Genomic DNA, 20,019 nt, shown 5'->3' on the forward strand with positions numbered 1-20,019 from the left:
CCAGGATAAGGAAGTAGGAAGGTGTTGGATGATGAGAGAACGTGGTGTGTTACAGGAAAAACAGTTTTCTGGCTTCAAAATGCAGATGGTGGAGGGAAAGGCAAGAATGTGACAAGAGAGAGGCTGGTGCTGGTAGAAACAGTGGGAATTTGGTTAGGGCAAGTTTGTGTGAAAAATCTTACAGATTTTGGGCTCAGACAAACCAGACTTGGGCCTTGGGCCTAGAGATTTGCTTCTTTGTAGAATCTTAAAACAGACTTTTAAAAATTTGTGTATCTTAATGATTGGGCAGGGCGGAATCATGAACATTTTGAAAATGTGATTATATTTTTGAACTCTCTTATTCAAAATACACACATATACACAATTTTTTATACATATCCCTCGAATTCTATCCCATAGAACTCTAGACTTGGGTAGAGAACTATTGTGTTTTAGAATAGCAGTAAAATATATATGTACAAAACCAAGTACACATACTTTATTCTAGGAAGCACACTGTTGTATGCAGATGTAAAAGATATTTCAGGTTTGGTTTTATTTTCTGTCATTTCCCCATTTTATTTTTTAAATTAAAAAAATTCAGCAGTGGTAGAGTGTCGGCCTGGCGTGCAGGAGTCCTGGGTTCAATTCCCAGCCAGGGCACACAGGAGAAGCGCCCATCTGCTTCTCCACCCCTCCCCCTCTCCTTCCTCTCTGTCTCTCTCTTCCCCTCCTGCAGCCAAGGCTCCATTGGAGCAAAGTTGGCCCGGGCACTGAGGATGGCTCTGTGGCCTCTGCCTCAGGCGCTAGAATGGCTCTGGTTGCAACAGAGCGATGCCCCAGGTGGGCAGAGCATCGCCCCTGGTGGGCGATCCCGGTTGGGCGCATGCGGGAGTTTGTCTGACTGCCTCCCCGTTTCCAACTTCAGAAAAATAAAAAATAAAAAGAATATTAAAAAAAAAAAATCAGCAACCGACAGTCTAGATTTTAAATTTACGTTTGTGCTTACTGTAATCTAATTGTAACTTGTATGATATAATACTGTTTCCTGTTTGTTGGCTTTAGGTTGTAATGTAAACTTGTCTCTCCATTCTTTAGCTGCTCTTAGGAAACAACACGCAGCCGAACTGCACCTGGGGGATTTTTTAGTTTTTCTTCGCAGAGTTGTATCTTCAAAAGCAATTCAGTCGAAAATGGCTTCCCCAAAGTGGACAGAGGTGCTTCTTAATATAGCATCTCAGAAGTGTTCTTCAGGTATATGACCTTTGCCTTGTTTTAGAGTTTTTGTTGTTGTTTTTTTTAAATTTAGAAAATTAAATTTAATAGGGTGACATTGATCAATAAGTGTACCTACATTTCAGGTAAACATCACTATATTCATTTGAATAGTTGGTTATACATCATGTGTGTTTCTTTTTTTTATTTTATTTTTTATTTTTTTTAAGATTTTTTATTTTTTTGCATTTTTCTGAAGCTGGAAACAGGGAGAGACAGTCAGACAGACCCGCATGCGCCGGACCGGGATCCACCCGGCACGCCCACCAGGTGGCGATGCTCTGCCCATCCTGGGCGTCGCCATGTTGCGACCAGAGCCACTCTAGCGCCTGGGGCAGAGGCCACAGAGCCATCCCCAGCGCCCGGGCCATCTTTGCTCCAATGGAGCCTTGGCTGCGGGAGGGGAAGAGAGAGACAGAGAGGAAGGTGCGGCGGAGGGGTGGAGAAGCAAATGGGCGCTTCTCCTGTGTGCCCTGGCCGGGAATTGAACCCGGGTCCTCCGCACGCTAGGCCGACGCTCTACCGCTGAGCCAACCGGCCAGGGCCCATCATGTGTGTTTCATTCAGATAATGCCAGACTTTAACAACATTGGATACTTGACTTTTTTTTCTTATTTTCTAAGTTCTTATTAGATCAAAAGAAAACTCTAATTTCAGGAGTAGAAATTGATAGGAATTAATAATGAAAGTAGTCCTGGAGAAGATCATAGTTTCAATTGAGAACTTGGTCCTGTTTGTTCAAATTACAGTAGTAAAAACAAGCAGAGAACAGTCTGTTTAATATAATTTGGCACAGATTTTGATGTACTTTTTATTTGGATTATCAAAATATAAATCTGAATTTGTTTTCTCATCATATGATTTTTGTGCTTTGACTGTAACTTCTCATTGTGTGCTGCTGTTCATGAAAGTTCTATATAATAAGCTTAATTCTGGTTCTTAGCCAAAAGTCTGGTCAGTCCTTTTCTAGTCTGCTTTTTTTGTGTGTGGTAAAATGTAAAACATAAAATTTACCATTTTAACCATTTAAGTGTGCAGTTCAGTGACACTGCAATGTTGTTCAACCGTTATACTCTCCATTTCCAGAACTTTTTCATCATCCTACTCTTTTAAATATGCTAAAACATAATGTAATCTTCCTTAGTAACTGTTATTTTATATACACATATTCTCAATATTTTTTATTAGTTTTTCTTAACTGGTATAACTTATAATAGTATTTTTTGTTCTTTAATAAGATGAGGCTTATATAGTATTGATTAAGATCTTAGAGCATAAAGAAAAATGAGATATTCCCTTATTTTCAATTGCTTTTATTGCAGTAATGGGTATAAAAAATAGTATTAGTATTGTATCTTTACTTTTGCTTACTTTAGAAAAGTATAAACTGCTTATTCCCATTAACCCTAACAGTCTCTCTGAAGCAGTCAGGGCATGGACAGAAATGAAGCAACAAAAGGGTGTGCCAAGCCTTAACTTCAGACATGAACAAACTGTTTAAAATTCTACTGAGCTGTGTGCCTTTGATCAAATTCCTTAACTTTTCTGAGACTCAGTTTCCTTACCAGTAAAATCAGGATATAATGTAGGGTTTGTGAGGATCAACAGCTAATGTATATGAAATCCATAGCACAGTACCTGGCACAGGTACTGTAGTTATTATAGTGCTATTCCCTTTATATATACATAAAGATTGAAACATAAACATGAATATTCATATACCTTAACGGGTAAGAGATGAGTCCAGAATTACTGTGATAACAGGTTAAAGTCCATTCCACCCATAAATGCTTAGTAGCTTCAGAAATTTTTTTTTTCAAGAGGCTCTTTAAACTTTGAATTTAAGTCACATCAATACTAATGAAATGTCTTTCCTCCCCCAGGTATTCCTCTAGTTGGTAACTTAAGAACGAGGCTCCTTGCACTTCATGTCCTTGAGGCCGTGTTACCAGCCTGTGAATCTGGTGTAGAAGATGATCAGATGGCCCAGGTTTCTATTTTTAAAGTTGTTTGAAAATGTTTTTGACATCCACAGTATGGTTTACCCAAAATCTAAACTTATAGTCTCTTTGGTTGTAAATGTATCATTTAATCAGTAGAAAAACTTTCACTTCTGAAATTATTTTCATCTCGAAGCAAGGAGAAGGAGAAATTAAATTAATGGGGTGTAAGAAGGAGGGGGATAATACATACTTGCAAGATCAGAAGGAAAGGGAAAGATGTAAAATTTCTTACTAGGTTAGGCATCTACAGAAGAAATGTGTGAGGTTGTATGGCCTTTCAGAGGTCTGTATAGTGAGGCAACATGGGGACAATGGAACCCACTTTTTAGTGAGTTAATAACCTTTCTAAAAAAAAGATATGAACCACCCAAAGTAGCTGTTTGACATTGATATAAACAAATGTCGCATGTGACTTAGTATTATAGTTGAATAATTTTATCTCTTTTAAACTTACAATTACCCTTGACAAATTTTGTTATTTTTTTTCCTTCAATAAATAGGTTGTTGAACGCCTGTTTTCCCTTCTGTCGGATTGTATGTGGGAGACACCCATTGCCCAGGCCAAACATACTATTCAGATAAAGGAAAAAGAACAAGAAATAAAATTACAGGTAATTGATTCTTCCAAAAAAGTATTTTTAAATAGCACAAGTGAATATCCTGTCACCTGTCTCCTTCTCCTCTGAGGGACTGACCTCGTTCTATCAGTTACTCCGTTTCCTCTCTGCACTCTGTCCCTCTCTGTCTCCTCCCACTGGTTCCTTCCTTTCATTTTATAACCATCTCTTATTCCTACCCTCCCAAGTCCTTTTTTTTTTTATTCATGAAGCCTTTCTAGCTTCTCTATTGTCCTTTAGTGCTAAGCTTCTCAGAAGAGTAATCTTATACATGTTTCAGCCACTTCTCATTATCTCTTTAACCCAACTGTTTATCTTCCATCAAAGCATGGAAATTAAATGAGAAAGGTTAAGCACTAAATACAATGTACACTTTTTGTCCACATCTTACTTGACCTCCTGAAACTCTACTCTTCTGTTGTTTGCAGAACACTGCCTACTTCTAGATTTCCATATATCCTCTGCCAATTCTTGATTCTTTCTGGAGGCATTTCTTCTTTGCTGCCACTTTCTCCTGGTCTTCATCCTCAACTCTGGTGTTCCTCAGAGTTATACCTTAGCTTTTCCAGCAGTCTCATCACACCTACCCACATGCATTGCCTTCCAAATTTAAATGCTAATCTTGGTGACTCCCCTCAGACCTTTCCCCTTTCCTTCCTGTCCCATTTTTTATTGGTGGCACCACCATTTACCCAGCTTTTCATACCTGAATTTCTGGAAACTCTAGACTCTCCTGATGTCCCTATCCACTAGGCCTCATTGATTTTACCTCCTAGATAGCTTGAATCCATCCATCTAGCTGTCTTAATTCATCTAATTCATCTCTTGGTTTTCATGGTGTCACATTTTTTCTGGTTTTCCTTCTGTCTCAATACAGTGACCTTTTCTTCTCGTTCTCTTTTATTGATTCTTCCTCTTCTGTTTAAGTGTTGGTATATCTCAAGGCTTAGTCCCAAGACCCCTATTTTCTCAGTTATCATTCCCATTCCTTTTCCTGTACCCAACCAAACCCTATTAAGCCCATACCTCATTGATCCCCAAATTTTTAATTCCAGTTTTAATATTTATTTTAGTGAATTTAGAGAGAGGAAAGGAGAGAGCTTAAGAGAGACAGGAATATCAATCTGTTTCTGTATGTGCCCTGACCGGGGACCAATCTGGCAACCTCTATGCTTTGGGACGGTGCTTTAACCAACTGAGTTACCCAGACAGAGCTTTAATTCCAGTTTTGATATTTTTCCTGAATTCCAGACTTAAGTATTACCTGCCTTACCACGTGAATGATAGCCTAAGAGACATCTTGTACTTGTAGTAGTATCCTTAGTTCTAGCACAGGTTTCTTCATAAGTCTTTTCCATTTTCCTACTTAGTAACTCCACCAAAAACCTAGAAGTTATCTTTGATTCCTCTCTTTCTATCCCCATCTCCCATTTTCTTCATTCATACAATCTCCAAGTCCCATTGACTCATCTGTAAAATTTACCTTGAATTTGCCCACATCCTTATACCTCGGCCATCACTTTATTCCAATGCCCTGTTATCTCTGTCCTGATCTGTGCAATAGCCTCTTAACTGGTCTTTCTGGTTACATTATTAACTCCTTATAGTTCATTTACAGGATCCAGAGTGATCTTTTAAAATTGTAAAGCAGAGCATGTTGATCCCCTGCTTAAAACCCTCCAGTGGTTTCATCATTCTTGGGATAAAAATCTAAACTCCTTGTTCTCTCCCTCTGCTCACTACACTCTGAACAACTTGCCTTCTTCCTGTTTCTGGGACATACTAAGCTTGGTTTTTCCTTTGGGCTTTGCACCTGATATTCTCTACCTACTACTCTCCTCAAAGGTGTTTCTTGGAGGTCAACTTTTATTATTCTTATCTCAGTTATCATTTCATCAGAGAGTCCTTTCCTGATCCTCAACCTACTGTTAGTTCTCACACATTCTTTGTTACATCACCTGTTCTAATTTCAGCATAGCACTATTACCCGATATTTTCTTCTTTATATATTTTCTGCCTCCTTCTAAAATATAAGTTCTGTAAGAGCCAAGACCTTATCTATTTAATATACTGCTGAATATGTGGGCCCTGGTAGTGCCTAGCACATAGCAGATGCTCAATAAATACTCATTGAATGAGTGAATGATTTCAAGTCCTCAGTATTACTTACCTAAACTCTTGCAGTAATTTCCTGATTTGGTCTTTCTGCCTTCATCCTGTATACTCCAGGTAAAATAATGTTTATAAAACACAGGTCTGATCTGTAATCTTTATAAATCATGCTGTGTAGGCACTCCCTGTTGTCCTTAGAGTAAAATTTAAACTTAAAGTGGCATTCAAGACCTTTTAGAATTTTCTTTTTCTATGCTCCTTTTCTAACAATTTCATCCCCAGACCTTCCACATTGCTTGCAATTACTTTACTTCACTGAATTTTCTTACATCTTCATGCCTTGACACATGTACACATTGCCCTACATTCCTTTCTCTCCTTTGACCAGCTGCTAAATGCCTTATCATCATTCAGGACTCTGCTCAGAAGTCATTCTTTTTTGAATGCTTACCTTATCCTTTCCAGGCATGGTAAGATGCTTAACTGTTTATGTTGCTGCTATACCTGTTATGAGACTTCTATTATTCTCTCACTACAGTATTGATGTTACGTGTTTCCTTGACCCCTAATTGTACTGTAAGCTCTTTATGGGCAGAAATCATGCTGTACCTATCATTGTGTTTCCATTTCTTGCACAGGAACTGGTATGTAGTAGATACTTAATTAATGTTTGTGAACTCAGACCAAGCAATTTTGAATGTATATTAACTAAGATCCTGGTTACTTCAAAATACTGACCAGCTTCCTTTCTGATAGAAGCAGGGAGAGTTGGAGGAAGAAGATGAGAACCTCCCTATACAAGAAGTATCCTTTGACCCTGAGAAGGCTCAGTGTTGCCTAGTAGAGAATGGACAGATTCTAACTCATGGCAGTGGAGGAAAAGGATATGGATTAGCTTCAACAGGAGTAACTTCTGGGTGCTATCAGTGGAAGGTGCGTAGAATTCCAAGTAATTTTTAGCACTTTGTCTTTCAGTCCTTTCTGCAGGTTCTTTTGAAAAAATGTATGGAATTACTTTTTGAAAATCATTGTGTGTAAATATTCTATCATTATGTAAGATATTAATAAGAAAGGAAAATGAATGAAGGATATACAGGAACTCTATTATATTTATAACTCTTCTGTAATTCAAAAATTATTTCAAAAAATTTTTAAACAAATGACTAAAGAATTACAATAATCCCTCCCATTGCATACCCATAGTGAAAGTATAGTAGCGTGTGTGATGTTTCTGCTTGGGAAAGCCCATTAGAGACTTAGTGCCCAAGATTTTTATTAGGTGATGGTCACGTATCCTCTGCCTGGTATATACTACAATTTTAGGTTCCCAGAAGGAAAACAGGTGTTTAGGATAAAATTTATTGTTGTATAAACAGTCTAGGCACAATGCACCATGCTTATCAGCTTAGGGAAGTTTTTTATCAGTGTAGGGAACTGTTTACCAGTCTAGTTCCCAGATGCCAACCAAAGGCCAACATCACAAGCAGACCTTTCTAAGCATAGCTCTCTCTATTATGTTAACTCCTTTTGTGGACAGTCCACCCCCTTGACTCTTGGCCACCGTGTCTTTACAGTAAAATTATTATCATCAGGAGGGCTTTATTGCAGCAGAGTGAGACCTTTTATGCCTTCAGTTATACCTTTTAGGGGTCCTAGACTTAGCCAGTTAAAATGAATCTTATTAACCATAAATGTCTATATTAAGAAATCACATTACTTTGTCCTTGAGTTTTTTTACTTTCTTTCTTTTTAATTTTATTATTATTATTTTTTTGTATTTTTCCAAAGTTGGAAATGGAGAGGCAGTCAGACAGACTCCTGCATGCTCCCGACCGGGATCCACCCGGCATGCCCACCAGGGGGCAATGCTCTGCCCATCTGGGGCATCACTCTGCCGCAATCAGAGCCATTCTAGTGCCTGAGGCAGAGGCCACAGAGCCATCCTCAGCGCCTGGGCCAACTTTGCTCAATGGAGCCTTGGCTGCAGGAGGGGAAGAGAGAGACAGAGAGGAAGGAGAGGGGGAGGGGTGGAGAAGCAGATGGGCGCTTCTCCTGTGTGCCCTGGCCGGGAATCGAACCCGGGACTCCTGCACGCCAGGCCGACGCTTTACCACTGAGCCAACCAGCCAGGGCCTGTACTAACTTTCTAAAACTGGGTTAGGCATCAGTTTAGCCCAGCACAACTCTGGCCAGCTCATGGCTCAAGTAGTGTCCTGAGTGCATATACAAGAAGTACACTCCCGTCTGACCAGGCGGTGGCGCAGTGGATAGAGCGTTGGACTGGGATGCAGAGGACCCAGGTTCAAGACCCTGAGGTCGCCAGTGGGTTCATCTGGTTTGGGCAAAGCTCACCAGCTTGGACCCAAGGTCACTGGCTTGAGCAAGGGGTTACTCGGTCTGCTGAAGGCCCGCGGCCAAGGCACATATGAGAAAGCAATCAATGAACAACTAAGGTGTCGCAATGCGCATGAAAAACTAATGATTGATGCTTCTCATCTCTCCGTTCCTGTCTGTCTGTCCCTGTCTATCCCTCTCTCTAGCTCTCAATCTGTCTCTGAAAAAAAAAAAAAAAAAAAAGACGTACACTCCCAGAGGGCATACATAGTATCCCTGGAAACAAAGAATTTATAATTGTTAGTAACCCTCTCAGGATGTACAGTAATTGGCCAGAACAAGTTAATAGTGCCTGACATGACCTTCTACACTGTTGCTGTTGCAGTCTGAGTAATTGAGTCCATGATTTCAGAGGGACTGCCTAAAGGCAGTCAGTTAAACAGTTTTGCTTGTCTGTGACAGTGATTTATCTGCCTCAAGAGTGTGAGTGATATCTGGAGGTGTTCTGGGGAAAGTACACCCTCTGTTTTTTGTTGTTTTTTTAAAATAGTTTATTGATTTTACAGAGACAGTAGAGAAAGGGGAACATGGAATGGGAAGTAACAACTCATAGTTGCTTCATGTTAGTTGTTCATTGCTTGCTTGCTGCATGTGCCTTGATCAGGGAAGCCCAGGGTTTTGAACCAGCAACCTTGGCATTCTAGGCCGAAGGTTTATCCACTGTGCCACCACAGGCCAGGCACACCCTCTGTCTTTTGTAGTCTGTCAGGTGTGTGGTGAGAAGCTCAACAGTCAGTTTGAATTTAAAGTGCTCACAACAGGCTTCAAGACAATGTAGATATTTTTTCTCCTAGGAGGAGGTACAGTTCTGAAAAACAAAGATCAGTAATACCCTTCCCATTCCTTTGTATTTCCTCGGGTCCTGGATTTGTTTTTTTTCTCTCTTATTCTAAAATCAGTGTGTTCCATTTAGTAATTATAACTTCAAACTTTTTTATTATTATTATTAAGTGAGGCAGGGAGGCAGAGAGACAGATTCCCACATGTGCCCCGACTGGGATCCACCCGGCAAGCCCCTTATAGGGTGATTCTCTGCCCATCTGGAGCTGCTCCATAGCTCCGCAGCTAAACTATTTCAGTGCCTGAGGCAAGGCCATGGAGCCATCCTCAGCACCTGGGGCCAATTTGCTTGAACCATTTGAGCCATGGCTGCAGGAGGAAAAGAGAGAGATAAAGAGAAGGAGCAAAAGGGGTTGCGAAGCAGATGGCTGTTTCTCCTGTGTGCCCTGACCGGGAATCAAACCTCGGACTTTCACACTTTGGTCCGTCGCTCTACTGCTGAACCAGCTGGCCAGGGTGTAACTTCAGATTTTTTCAATCATTTTTATCTTCATCTAGACTTTTTGTCCAGGTGGGTTGGGTGCAAGAGGGACACAAGAATTTTCACACAAAAACATTTTTATATAACTTAACCAGAAAGGTTAGGAATTGTTCAAAAATTCCAATTTTAAAAATGTATTCTTCAAGCCTGACCAGGCAGTGGCACAGTGGATAGAGCATCAGACTGGGATGCGGAAGACCCAGGTTAAAGACCCCGAGGTCGCCAACTTGAGTGCGGGCTCATCTGGTTTGAGCAAAAGCTCACCAGCTTGAGCCCAAGGTCACTGGCTCAAGCAAGGGATTACTCGGTCTCCTGAAGGCCCATGGTCAAGGCACATATGAGAAAGCAATCAGTGAACAACTCAGGTGTTGCAATGTGCAACGAAAAACTAATGATTGATGCTTCTCATCTCTTCGTTCCTGTCTGTCTGTCCCTGTCTATCTGACTCTCTCTCTCTCTCTCTCTGTAAAAAAAAAAAAAGTATTCTTCAAAATAGGTTTACTAAAATAATTTTATTTCCTTTGATCATAATCATGAATCCTCTGAGCAGCCTAGAAAGGTTCAGTCTCTTTCTGGGGAGAGCTTCATCTGCTAAGGCATGTATATCAGAAGAAAGACGAGACATACAGAGAGACAAGCTGTCATTCTCCTGTTGCAGACTGCAACTAAACCAAAAAGCTGACCATAATAAGTCAGTAGCAGTGGGACATCCCCAAGAAGAGGTCTAGGGTCCAGTTTGTTAAGAGTGGTCATGGGATCATACTGTCATGCTATGCCCTCTTCCAACTTTCAGCTTTCAGTAGGAATCACAAGTTAGAAGGTAATTTATTTTATATAAGAAGTCTAAGAACAGGCCCTATTCCAGGGGCATTTACAAGAGACCCAGACAGTCCAGCCAGAATCCATGATATTTTCAGTTTATAACACCACAAAGAAGTTTTAAAACTGCAACAGTCCTAGAGTTTGGGTTTTGTTCATGGGGTTGGTACCTTGAGCACGGTTCATGTTAGGTTTAAACAGCCCATAACAGTCAGTCAGTCTCAGGTTTTAACTTAGAGTGAGGTCCAGGCAATTAGAATCTGTGAATTCAGGATTCTAAAAAGCTAGCAGCTTTCTTGGCAGCAGGAAAGCCTAGTTGTTGGACCAGACAGCTGTGTTTTAAGTCCAAGTGACAGACAAGGCTTTCCTAATCCTTTTTAAGCCTTGTCAGTCTGAGTGTCCAAATTTATCCACTCAAAAATAGGCATTTCAGGCTGGAAAATTATAAGCCTCTAAAGGGTCAGACATCTGATCTGACAAAAATTCATTGGCAATGAAAAACTTCTTTTTACAACTCTAAACGTGTATTTGTATATCTCCACCTGGAGATTGCCATTCTTTTATTTGGTCTCCCTTTTTCCAGAGGCTCCAATAGGCAAAAACCATAGCAAAAAAAATGATGCTATGGAGTCTTTTTTTGTTTGTAGTACTCAAAGAGTTTAAATTCCAATCTACACACTGGTGGCAAAAATCAAGGAAGTTGTGTTCCACTTACATGTTTTTTCCTTGCAGTTTTCACTGATCAAGACAATCTCTTAGCATTTATGAAGTTACAAGCATATAATGTTTTACATTTGTTTTTATCACATATCCAGATGCATTAGCCATAAAGCAAAGCTATTTTTAAAATTTACTTTTTCTCCCTCAGATCTCAAATTTATTCAAACCCCGAGCAGTATATTTAGCCTTTACAGGGTTACTTGATGGGACAAGAGGCACTGCAGCAGCAGTGTAATATCTAAGCTAAATAAAATAACTGGAGTGGCTTTTCTCTTTTTCTTTCTCTAGTCTTTTTAAGCTTTGCTCTTGCCCCCTCAAACTGTATTAATACCGCTTTCCCTCTCTTTTGGAGGAAAGAGCAGCATGCACTTCTCATATATACAGTATTTGGTCTGCCCAAAACTTACCTTTTGGGATTTTTGAACTCTTGCCCTGTCATCTGGAGGAAGGAGCAACTGCAAGCTAATGTTTCTTCTTTGGCCCATCAAAAGTCCATTTGTGGGCATGTTTGGGCCCTTTTTCTGCCTAGAGGAGAGAACAACAAATTTTCTCCTGTCTTCTTTTTCTTTCTCACTTGAGCTAGCAAGACCAAAAGCATACAGGGGCTCCAGCAAATAGCCTTCAAGTCTAATGAGTTGCCAGCCTAAGTGCACCTTTTTTGAGATAGATCTATTATTTTTGAATTCCATTGGTAAATTTACCTCTCACAACAGATAGCAACTCATCTGCTGTTTCATAGCATTTGTAACTCTGTAGCCATAAGTTACCAGAGTATTGTCTTTCCTCACTTCTCTCTTTTCCCCAAGTAGCGCTGTAATTATATTTTAATGAATTGGAGTTGTAGTGAATTTCATGGTTGCCATCACTGTGTTGGGGGTCCCCAAGATCACTCCTATATTCAAAGATTTATTAGAAAGACTTATTTCAATGATTCACCTGACTTGTGGTGGTGCAGTGGATAGAACGTTAACCTGGAATGCTGAGGTTGCTGGTTTAAAATCCCAGGCTTGCCTGGTCAAGGCACATATGAGAAGCAACTACTATGAATTATTGCTTCCCACTCTCCCCCCCATTCTTTCCCTTTCTCTCCTCTCTCTAAAATGAATAAATAAAATCTTTAAAAAAAAGATAGGACTTAATATATAGTTATAACTAAAATGTATTATAGCACCCCAATAAGGACATGTAGCTGCATAATAAAGGGGAAAAGAGATAGAGTTTGGAGGAATCCATGTGCAAGCTTCCTTGTCTTTTCTCCCTTTCATGAGAGGTCACATGGAGCACATTCTTTCCACAGCTACAAAATGCATGTGCGTGATGTTTTAGGGATTCCCATTAGAGACTTAGCAGCTAAGATTTCTGCTGGGGGCTAGTCATGAAGGTATACTCTGCCTGGTATGTACCAAAATTCCAGCCTCTCACAAGGAAAGCAAGTGTTCAGCATAAACCACATTGTTTGTTCAAACATTCTAGGCCTGGTGAGTTACCTTTGTTACTTAGAGAAAATTTTGTAATTTTTGGAAACTGTTTACCAATTGAATTCACAAATACTAGGCAAGGGCCAGCATTAAAAGCATGGCTTTTAATGTTTACTTTATTGATTTTAGAGAGAGGAAAGGAGAGAGAGACAGGAACATTGATCTTTTCCCATATTTACCCTGACCAGGGATCAAACTGGCAACCTTTGTACTTCAGGACAATGCTCAAACCAACTGAGCTATCCAGCCAGGGCAAAAACATGCCTTTTTAAAGATAGCAGTCTTAGGCCTGCTATATTAAATATTTTCTGTACAGAAGTAGACACAATATAGTAGTTAGAAATTTGTCTGTAAAGAATTGAAGCATCCCATTAATAATTTTCTGGACTAGACATACTTTCTCAGTTTCATAATTCAGATATAAGCTAAAATTGCTTATTTAAAATAAATACTCAAGCATAGGGAATATTGTATTAATTATGTGTGATACTAGACTTATTGGGGGGGATCTCCTTGTAGGTTATATAAATGTCCAACCACTATGCGGTAAGCCTGAAATTAATGTAAAATATTAATATTTAATAGAATGTCAACTTTAATTGAAAAAATGTTTTAAATAAAATAAGTACTAAGTGTTCTATAAGGTAAAAATTAAATTTGTTGAAAAATCTTTACAAAATGATACTTATTTCATTCATATGTTATTTTTACTTGAGCTAAAAATAAACAAGTTCCCATAAATGGGTAAATATTATTTATATAAACATACTCTACAGTATTAGTTTATACAGTTAATAGTATATAAACAGGTTTTTTGGATATTATTGAACATTACCATTTTTTATTTTAGTTTTACATTGTGAAGGAAAACAGAGGTAATGAAGGCACGTGTGTTGGAGTTTCTCGTTGGCCAGTACATGACTTTAACCACAGAACTACCTCAGATATGTGGCTCTATAGGGCCTACAGTGGTAACCTCTATCACAATGGAGAACAGACTCTGACATTGTCCAGCTTCACTCAAGGAGATTTCATTACCTGTGTGTTAGACATGGAAGCCAGGACTATTTCCTTTGGAAAAAATGGAGAGGTACTGAAACTCATTCACAAGCTTTGCATGTTTTCTTGCTTTTATTTATACTGAACTCAGTTATTCAAGTGCTAGTTATTCAATTTATAGATTATCCATTCTTCTCTGCTTTTTCTCTAATACTTTTTGGTTCTTATAGAATTTATCAGCACCAAATCAACAACAGAAAGATAATAAAATCCCAGTAAGATTGTTGAAACAGATGAACAAATTATGATCATTTATTATATGTGGAATTTTTTTGGATAACAATGCTGATTGAGATTTGGCTATAGTAACTTTGTTCTGTATCCTAGAAGCTTTGCATCTTAATGTGATTGGATAGTAGCAATTTGTAAAACTTTTTTTTTCCTTTTCTTTTCATTATCTCTGCCACACTATAGGAACCCAAATTAGCTTTTGAAGATGTGGATGCAGCAGAGTTGTACCCATGCGTAATGTTCTATAGTAGCAACCCAGGGGAAAAGGTAATGAAACCTTGGGTCTAAAGCATAAAAGATACTTGTCATTTTTTATTACTATTTAATAGCATTAGAGAGCTTATAAATATAAATTATTTCTGCCATTAAGAGTATCTGCTCAACAAAATTAAAGGGAAAAAAACTAAAAAAGAATAAAAGAAAAAAAGGACTTGTTCAGGTAATTTACTCTTCTAGAAGAAGGTTAGATTACTTTTAGAATTATTTTACTTTACTTTAGATTACTTTACCTTTTATTAAGGCAATATTTGACATTCTGACAATGTGAATAGAGTGAGTCAACTTTCAAGTGTATGTGCAATTATAAGAATTATATTAGAGATAATCTGATTCATTGGCAATTATGAATATGAGAGAAATATAGAAATAATCTTAAGTATAATCAGATATCATTAACTGAATAATGGAAATTCCAGTTGTGATCAAGAAGCTGTCCTTCATATATTCAGCTGAGGAAATTCTCAGATCTTGTAGTTGGTGTAAACTCAATCCCTAAACCTTTCGGAGGACTGTATGACAGAGATACCCTCCCACTATAGCCTATTTTTTCTCCTCATCTAAAACCCAGGCAGAGACAAACTTCCCTGTGGTCTCCTTGTGCTGCTGGGTGGATTTGTTTTCTACCCCATCCTTTCATTTGAGGATGTTTTATAGCCCAAGTCTGATCTTTAGAATTTCTAGTTCTTTAGTAGAAAGTTTTCACTCTGTCTCATATTTCTATAATGGAAGTACTGGGCTTGGTAAATTCAAATCATAAAAGTTACTTTTTATTCTCTGCTTTTAAATATATTTTTAAATTTTCAAAAGTTATGATTTCAGGCTAACCATTTATATTTTTTGAACATTTATGGGTGTCTGTTCCTGTATTAATAAGCATTTATGTGCATATTTTCATTTAATCTTTACAATAACCTACAATTACTATTAAAGTAACCTACTAGATTATTCATGCCATTTTTCAGATGTAAAAGCTGAGATTTAGCAAGATTAAATAATTTTCCAATATTGTACAGAGTTGAACCCAAGTCTTGATCTTCTTTTAACCTCTATTTGTCTTAATTGAAATGTGTGTCCAGACTTGGACTACCCCAATTATATAGATTTATGATTTTATCTTTTTGCCCCTTGAACAGTATAAGATGGTCCCAGGACTCAGTGTTATTCTGGAGTCTCAAGGATAAGAGAGAATAGGTCCTCAAGGCTTATTATTATTATTATTAATTTATTTCTTTATTGCTTAAATTGAGTGAGTCACATATAGCTTGGTCTGAACCCATCTTCTGTGAGGCCCCAACAGCTCTGATACAGGCTGAAGGAAGTTTAAATGGGCAGCTATTTCAGAGGATTATACTGCTACTATTAGATCTAGAATATTTGCTCACTCCTTATTGGTGCCAGTGGTATAATACTGTGTATTAGCAGATCAAACTCTAGTTCGACACAGGATTACATGTGCCAGAATTTATGGTGACTAATAATTTAGGAGAACTATGAATATTATGCATTTACAATTCTCTTTTACAGGTGAAGATCTGTGATATGCAGATGCGTGGCACACCCCGCGACTTGCTCCCGGGAGACCCCGTTTGCAGTCCGGTAGCAGCAGTGCTGGCGGAGGCCACTATTCAGCTTCTTCGGATCCTTCACCGAACAGACCGTTGGACTTACTGCATTAACAAAAAAATGATGGAAAGGCTGCACAAAATTAAGATATGTATTAAAGAGTCAGGTCAGAAGCTAAAGAAAAGCCGCTCGGTTCAAAGCCGAGAGGAAAATGAAATGAGAGAGGAGAAGGAGAGCAAAGAGGAAGAGAAAGGTAAACATAACAGACATGGCCTTGCTGACCTCTCAGAGCCGCAGCTGAGGACCCTTTGCATAGAGGTGTGGCCTGTGCTGGCAGTGATAGGAGGAGTTGATGCTGGCCTTAGAGTTGGAGGTCGGTGTGTTCACAAGCAAACTGGGCGCCATGCCACGCTGCTGGGAGTGGTCAAAGAGGGCAGCACGTCTGCCAAGGTCCAATGGGATGAAGCAGAAATTACTATCAGGTATGATCTGTTGAGTTACACTTGTAGCAAACAAGTATTTAATGGTGACATGGGCCATTGCCTATGGACAGTGAGTAATTATGTATTTTAGGCAAGCTGCCAGTTAAATTTTTAAATACTTTATTCATACAGTTAGGTATGAGTACTGTGATTTCATAAGGGAATATTTCCCAAATTTGTATTCCTTGGAATACTAGTGGTTTGTAAATCTTATAGGTTTTGTTTTGTTTTGTGGAAGAAATGGTAAGCTCACTAGATTAGGTTTCACTGGGGTCCTTCTTTCTATTTGTCATTTGGCTTTCTGCTTTTTGATCATGTCCATTACTTAACTGGGATATAAAAAAGCCAGGTAGCAGATCCATCAATTACATTTTGTGTAGGAGGGCTTTGAATGTATGACAGAAACATTTGAGTGACTAAAATCAGGTTTTGAATTATATGCAATTTTAAGTATATTCTTGTTTCTTATTTTTTTATTTTTTTTTTATTTTTCTGAAGCTGGAAACGGGGAGAGACAGTCAGACTCCCGCATGCGCCCGACCGGGATCCACCTGGCTCGCCCACCAGGGTGCGATGCTCTGCCCACCAGGGGGCGATGTTCTGCCCCTCCGGGGCGTCGCTCTGTTGCGACCAGAGCCACTCTAGCGCCTGGGGCAGAGGCCAAGGAGCCATCCCCAGCGCCCTGGCCATCTTTGCTCCAATGGAGCCTCGCTGCGGGAGGGGAAGAGAGACAGAGAGGAAGGAGAGGGGGAGGGGTGGAGAAGCAGATGGGCGCTTCTCCTGTGTGCCCTGGCCGGGAATCGAACCTGGGACTCCTGCACGCCAGGCCGACGCTCTACCACTGAGCCAAACGGCCAGGGCCTATTCTTGATTTTTTAAAAGCAAAATTTCTGTCTCCTCTTTATGTGCAACATTTTAGACAAATAGAAAAATTACATTATTTGACACAAGCTGTGTATGTACTTAAAAGCACTTAGATATGTTTTGTAATCAGATAGGATTTATGTGAAATAGAATCTTCATATGTGTAAAAAGAAATGTATCTCCATCAATAGGACACACTTATTTAATGACTTCATAATTGTATCATTTGAAAATAGGAATTTATTGATGATATTATATGACTTTATTATACTATCTAAAATGATTCCTTTATCATTTAAAGTGACATGGGATAGTGTCTAAGTTCTTAAGTATTTTTTTGGAGGGAATACTGTTTAGAATCTAATAGTAGCTATAGACCCTCTAAGTTGAAAAATACACACACAACCTTTATACACAGTTTCAGAAGTTAATGGACTCTACCTACCTCCACTCCACCAATCTAAGAAACTAGTGAAAATTTTATAGTGTTACATGAAAGTATCTACCTTTTCTTTTATTCTTTGCCTTGTTTCAGAAAGGATTTATGAAGTCTTATTAATATGTATAAAATATAGCAAAATAAAATTTAAAAATAAGAAAAAAAAGACGAACAATAAGATTTGGAAAATTAAGTTAGAACCAAAATTTAGGTTAATATAACAAATGTATAACACCAAACTTTTTATATTTGCTAAAGCTTTCAATTACATTTCATATAACATTTTTATACTCCAGGAAATTCTTGCCAAATATCAGGAAATATGTGATCATATTTTTGCTTCAACTATAAATTAGAAGTACTTATTGAAAGTTACAAAGTAATTTTTTTAATGAAAGTCTTCTCTGAAATAGGTTATAAATGGCCATTACCCACTAATAAGAAAGATTTATTATACAAATTTTCCAAATAGCTTACATCAGGGATTGCCAGAGAACATCTGGCCCATGTCCTGTTTTTATAGTTACATAGCTCAGCCTTTAATTTAGGTGTATCATTGGCCGCTTTTCCACTATGGTGGCAGGATTGAAAGGTTGCGATAGAGACCATGTGGCTCACAAAGTCTAAAATACAGAATGGGCAAAAGTAGGTTTATAGTTCGTATAGGAAAATATATACTGTAATGCAAGAATAAATTCTGTTTTACGAACTCACAACTGTAAGCCTACTTTTGCCCACCCTGTATTTACTATTTGGCTTACAGAAATTTTGCTAATTCTTGGCTTACATTATGTTATAGTGAATATTCTTATTTGAAAGCACATGCACATCTCATTGCTTTTGCATTTAACATCATATCTTCCCATTTTCTCATAATAGACTCATTTTCTCTCTAATTTACTTCTCTAGCTTGTGTAAATTGTTCTCTGTACTGTGTACATGATGCATCTTATTTTGTCTACATTATTTTCTGTACCTTCCTCTTGTCTATCCCTCACTTCTTCCTGTGTCATTCTGATCTTTATTAAAGCTTCCCAACTTTTTGGTCGCCTAGTGATACTCCATTGTATAATCTGGAACCCTGTGAACCACTGCCTTTTGACGTGGCGCGATTCCGGGGCCTTACGGCTTCTGTGCTGCTGGACCTTACGTATCTGACTGGCATTCACGAAGACATGGCCAAACAGAGCACCAAACGACATGAAAAGAAACACCGACATGAGTCTGAGGAGAAAGGGGACATTGAGCAGAAAACTGAGAGTGAATCTGTTTTAGATATGCGAACAGGCCTATCATCTGACGATGTCAAAAGTCAGGGTACCACAAGCTCCAAATCAGAAAATGAAATAGCTTCATTTTCTTTAGATCCAACCCTGCCAGGAGTGGAATCCCAACACCAAATAACAGAAGGAAAGAGAAAAAACCATGAACACATGTCCAAAAATCATGATATACCCCAGTCAGAAATCAGAGCAGTCCAGCTGTCCTATCTCTACCTCGGTGCTATGAAATCACTTAGTGCTCTTCTTGGCTGTAGTAAATACGCTGAGCTGTTGCTGATACCAAAAGTGCTGGCTGAAAATGGCCACAACTCAGACTGTGCAAGCTCTCCAGTTGTTCACGAAGATGTGGAGATGCGTGCAGCCCTGCAGTTCTTGATGCGGCACATGGTGAAGCGAGCAGTCATGCGGTCACCCATAAAGAGAGCATTGGGATTAGCTGATCTGGAACGAGCTCAAGCCATGATCTATAAATTAGTGGTCAGTGGGCTTTTGGAAGACCAGTTTGGGGGCAAAATTAAGCAAGGTATGTTACCTGATTTGTGTGTGTGTTAAAATTATAATTGTCAGAAGTGATGTATTCTGTAAATGATTTATAAAATTCTTGTTTGGCCAAAGAAATTTTTATATTATTTTTCTTTTGTAAGATGAACAATTTTTTGTTTTATATTTGTTTTTTTTTATATTTATACTAATAATCTGATCATTTTATATTTTAGACCTATAATGCATTAGCATAATTATGACTGCATTTTGTCCCTTTTTTCTTTTTCTTTTTTTTTTTTTTGAGAGGAGGGAAGATAGTGAGGCAGACTTCCACAAACACCCCAACCAGGATACACCGGGCAATCCTGTCTGGGCCAGTGCTCAAGTACCAAGCTATTTTTTTTAGCTCCTGAGGCTGAAGCACTCAGACCAGCTGAGCTATCTTCAGCATCCAAGGGAGTGCTCAAACCAATCAAGCCACTGGCTATGGGAGGGAAAGAGGGTGAGAAGAAGAGAGGGAGGGGGTGAGAAGCAAATGGTTGCTTCTCCTGTGTGGCCTGACCGGGAATTGAACCTGGGATGTCCATATGCTGGGCCAACACTCTGTCCACTGAG

At 38.8% G+C, this 20,019-nt stretch overlaps 1 protein-coding gene across 9 annotated transcripts in view; it reads left to right on the top strand.

Moving 5' to 3' along the window:
* HERC1 (HECT and RLD domain containing E3 ubiquitin protein ligase family member 1) overlaps positions 1-20,019 on the top strand; it is a 235,796-nt gene that overhangs the window by 137,403 nt on the left and 78,374 nt on the right. For 7 of the 9 annotated variants that reach the window (XM_066341955.1, XM_066341963.1, XM_066341959.1 and 4 more), the window contains exons 31-38: positions 1,081-1,236; positions 3,141-3,247; positions 3,761-3,871; positions 6,746-6,922; positions 13,572-13,811; positions 14,195-14,278; positions 15,815-16,335; positions 18,669-19,444. In XM_066341955.1, coding sequence (XP_066198052.1) covers positions 1,081-1,236; positions 3,141-3,247; positions 3,761-3,871; positions 6,746-6,922; positions 13,572-13,811; positions 14,195-14,278; positions 15,815-16,335; positions 18,669-19,444 — 2,172 coding nt within the window. The remainder of the gene's footprint in view (positions 1-1,080; positions 1,237-3,140; positions 3,248-3,760; positions 3,872-6,745; positions 6,923-13,571; positions 13,812-14,194; positions 14,279-15,814; positions 16,336-18,668; positions 19,445-20,019) is intronic. The other 2 variants (XM_066341961.1, XM_066341957.1) reach the window with 2 other exon arrangements.

Source organism: Saccopteryx leptura, chromosome 6, assembly GCF_036850995.1.
Source record: "Saccopteryx leptura isolate mSacLep1 chromosome 6, mSacLep1_pri_phased_curated, whole genome shotgun sequence".
NCBI lineage: Eukaryota > Metazoa > Chordata > Mammalia > Chiroptera > Emballonuridae > Saccopteryx > Saccopteryx leptura.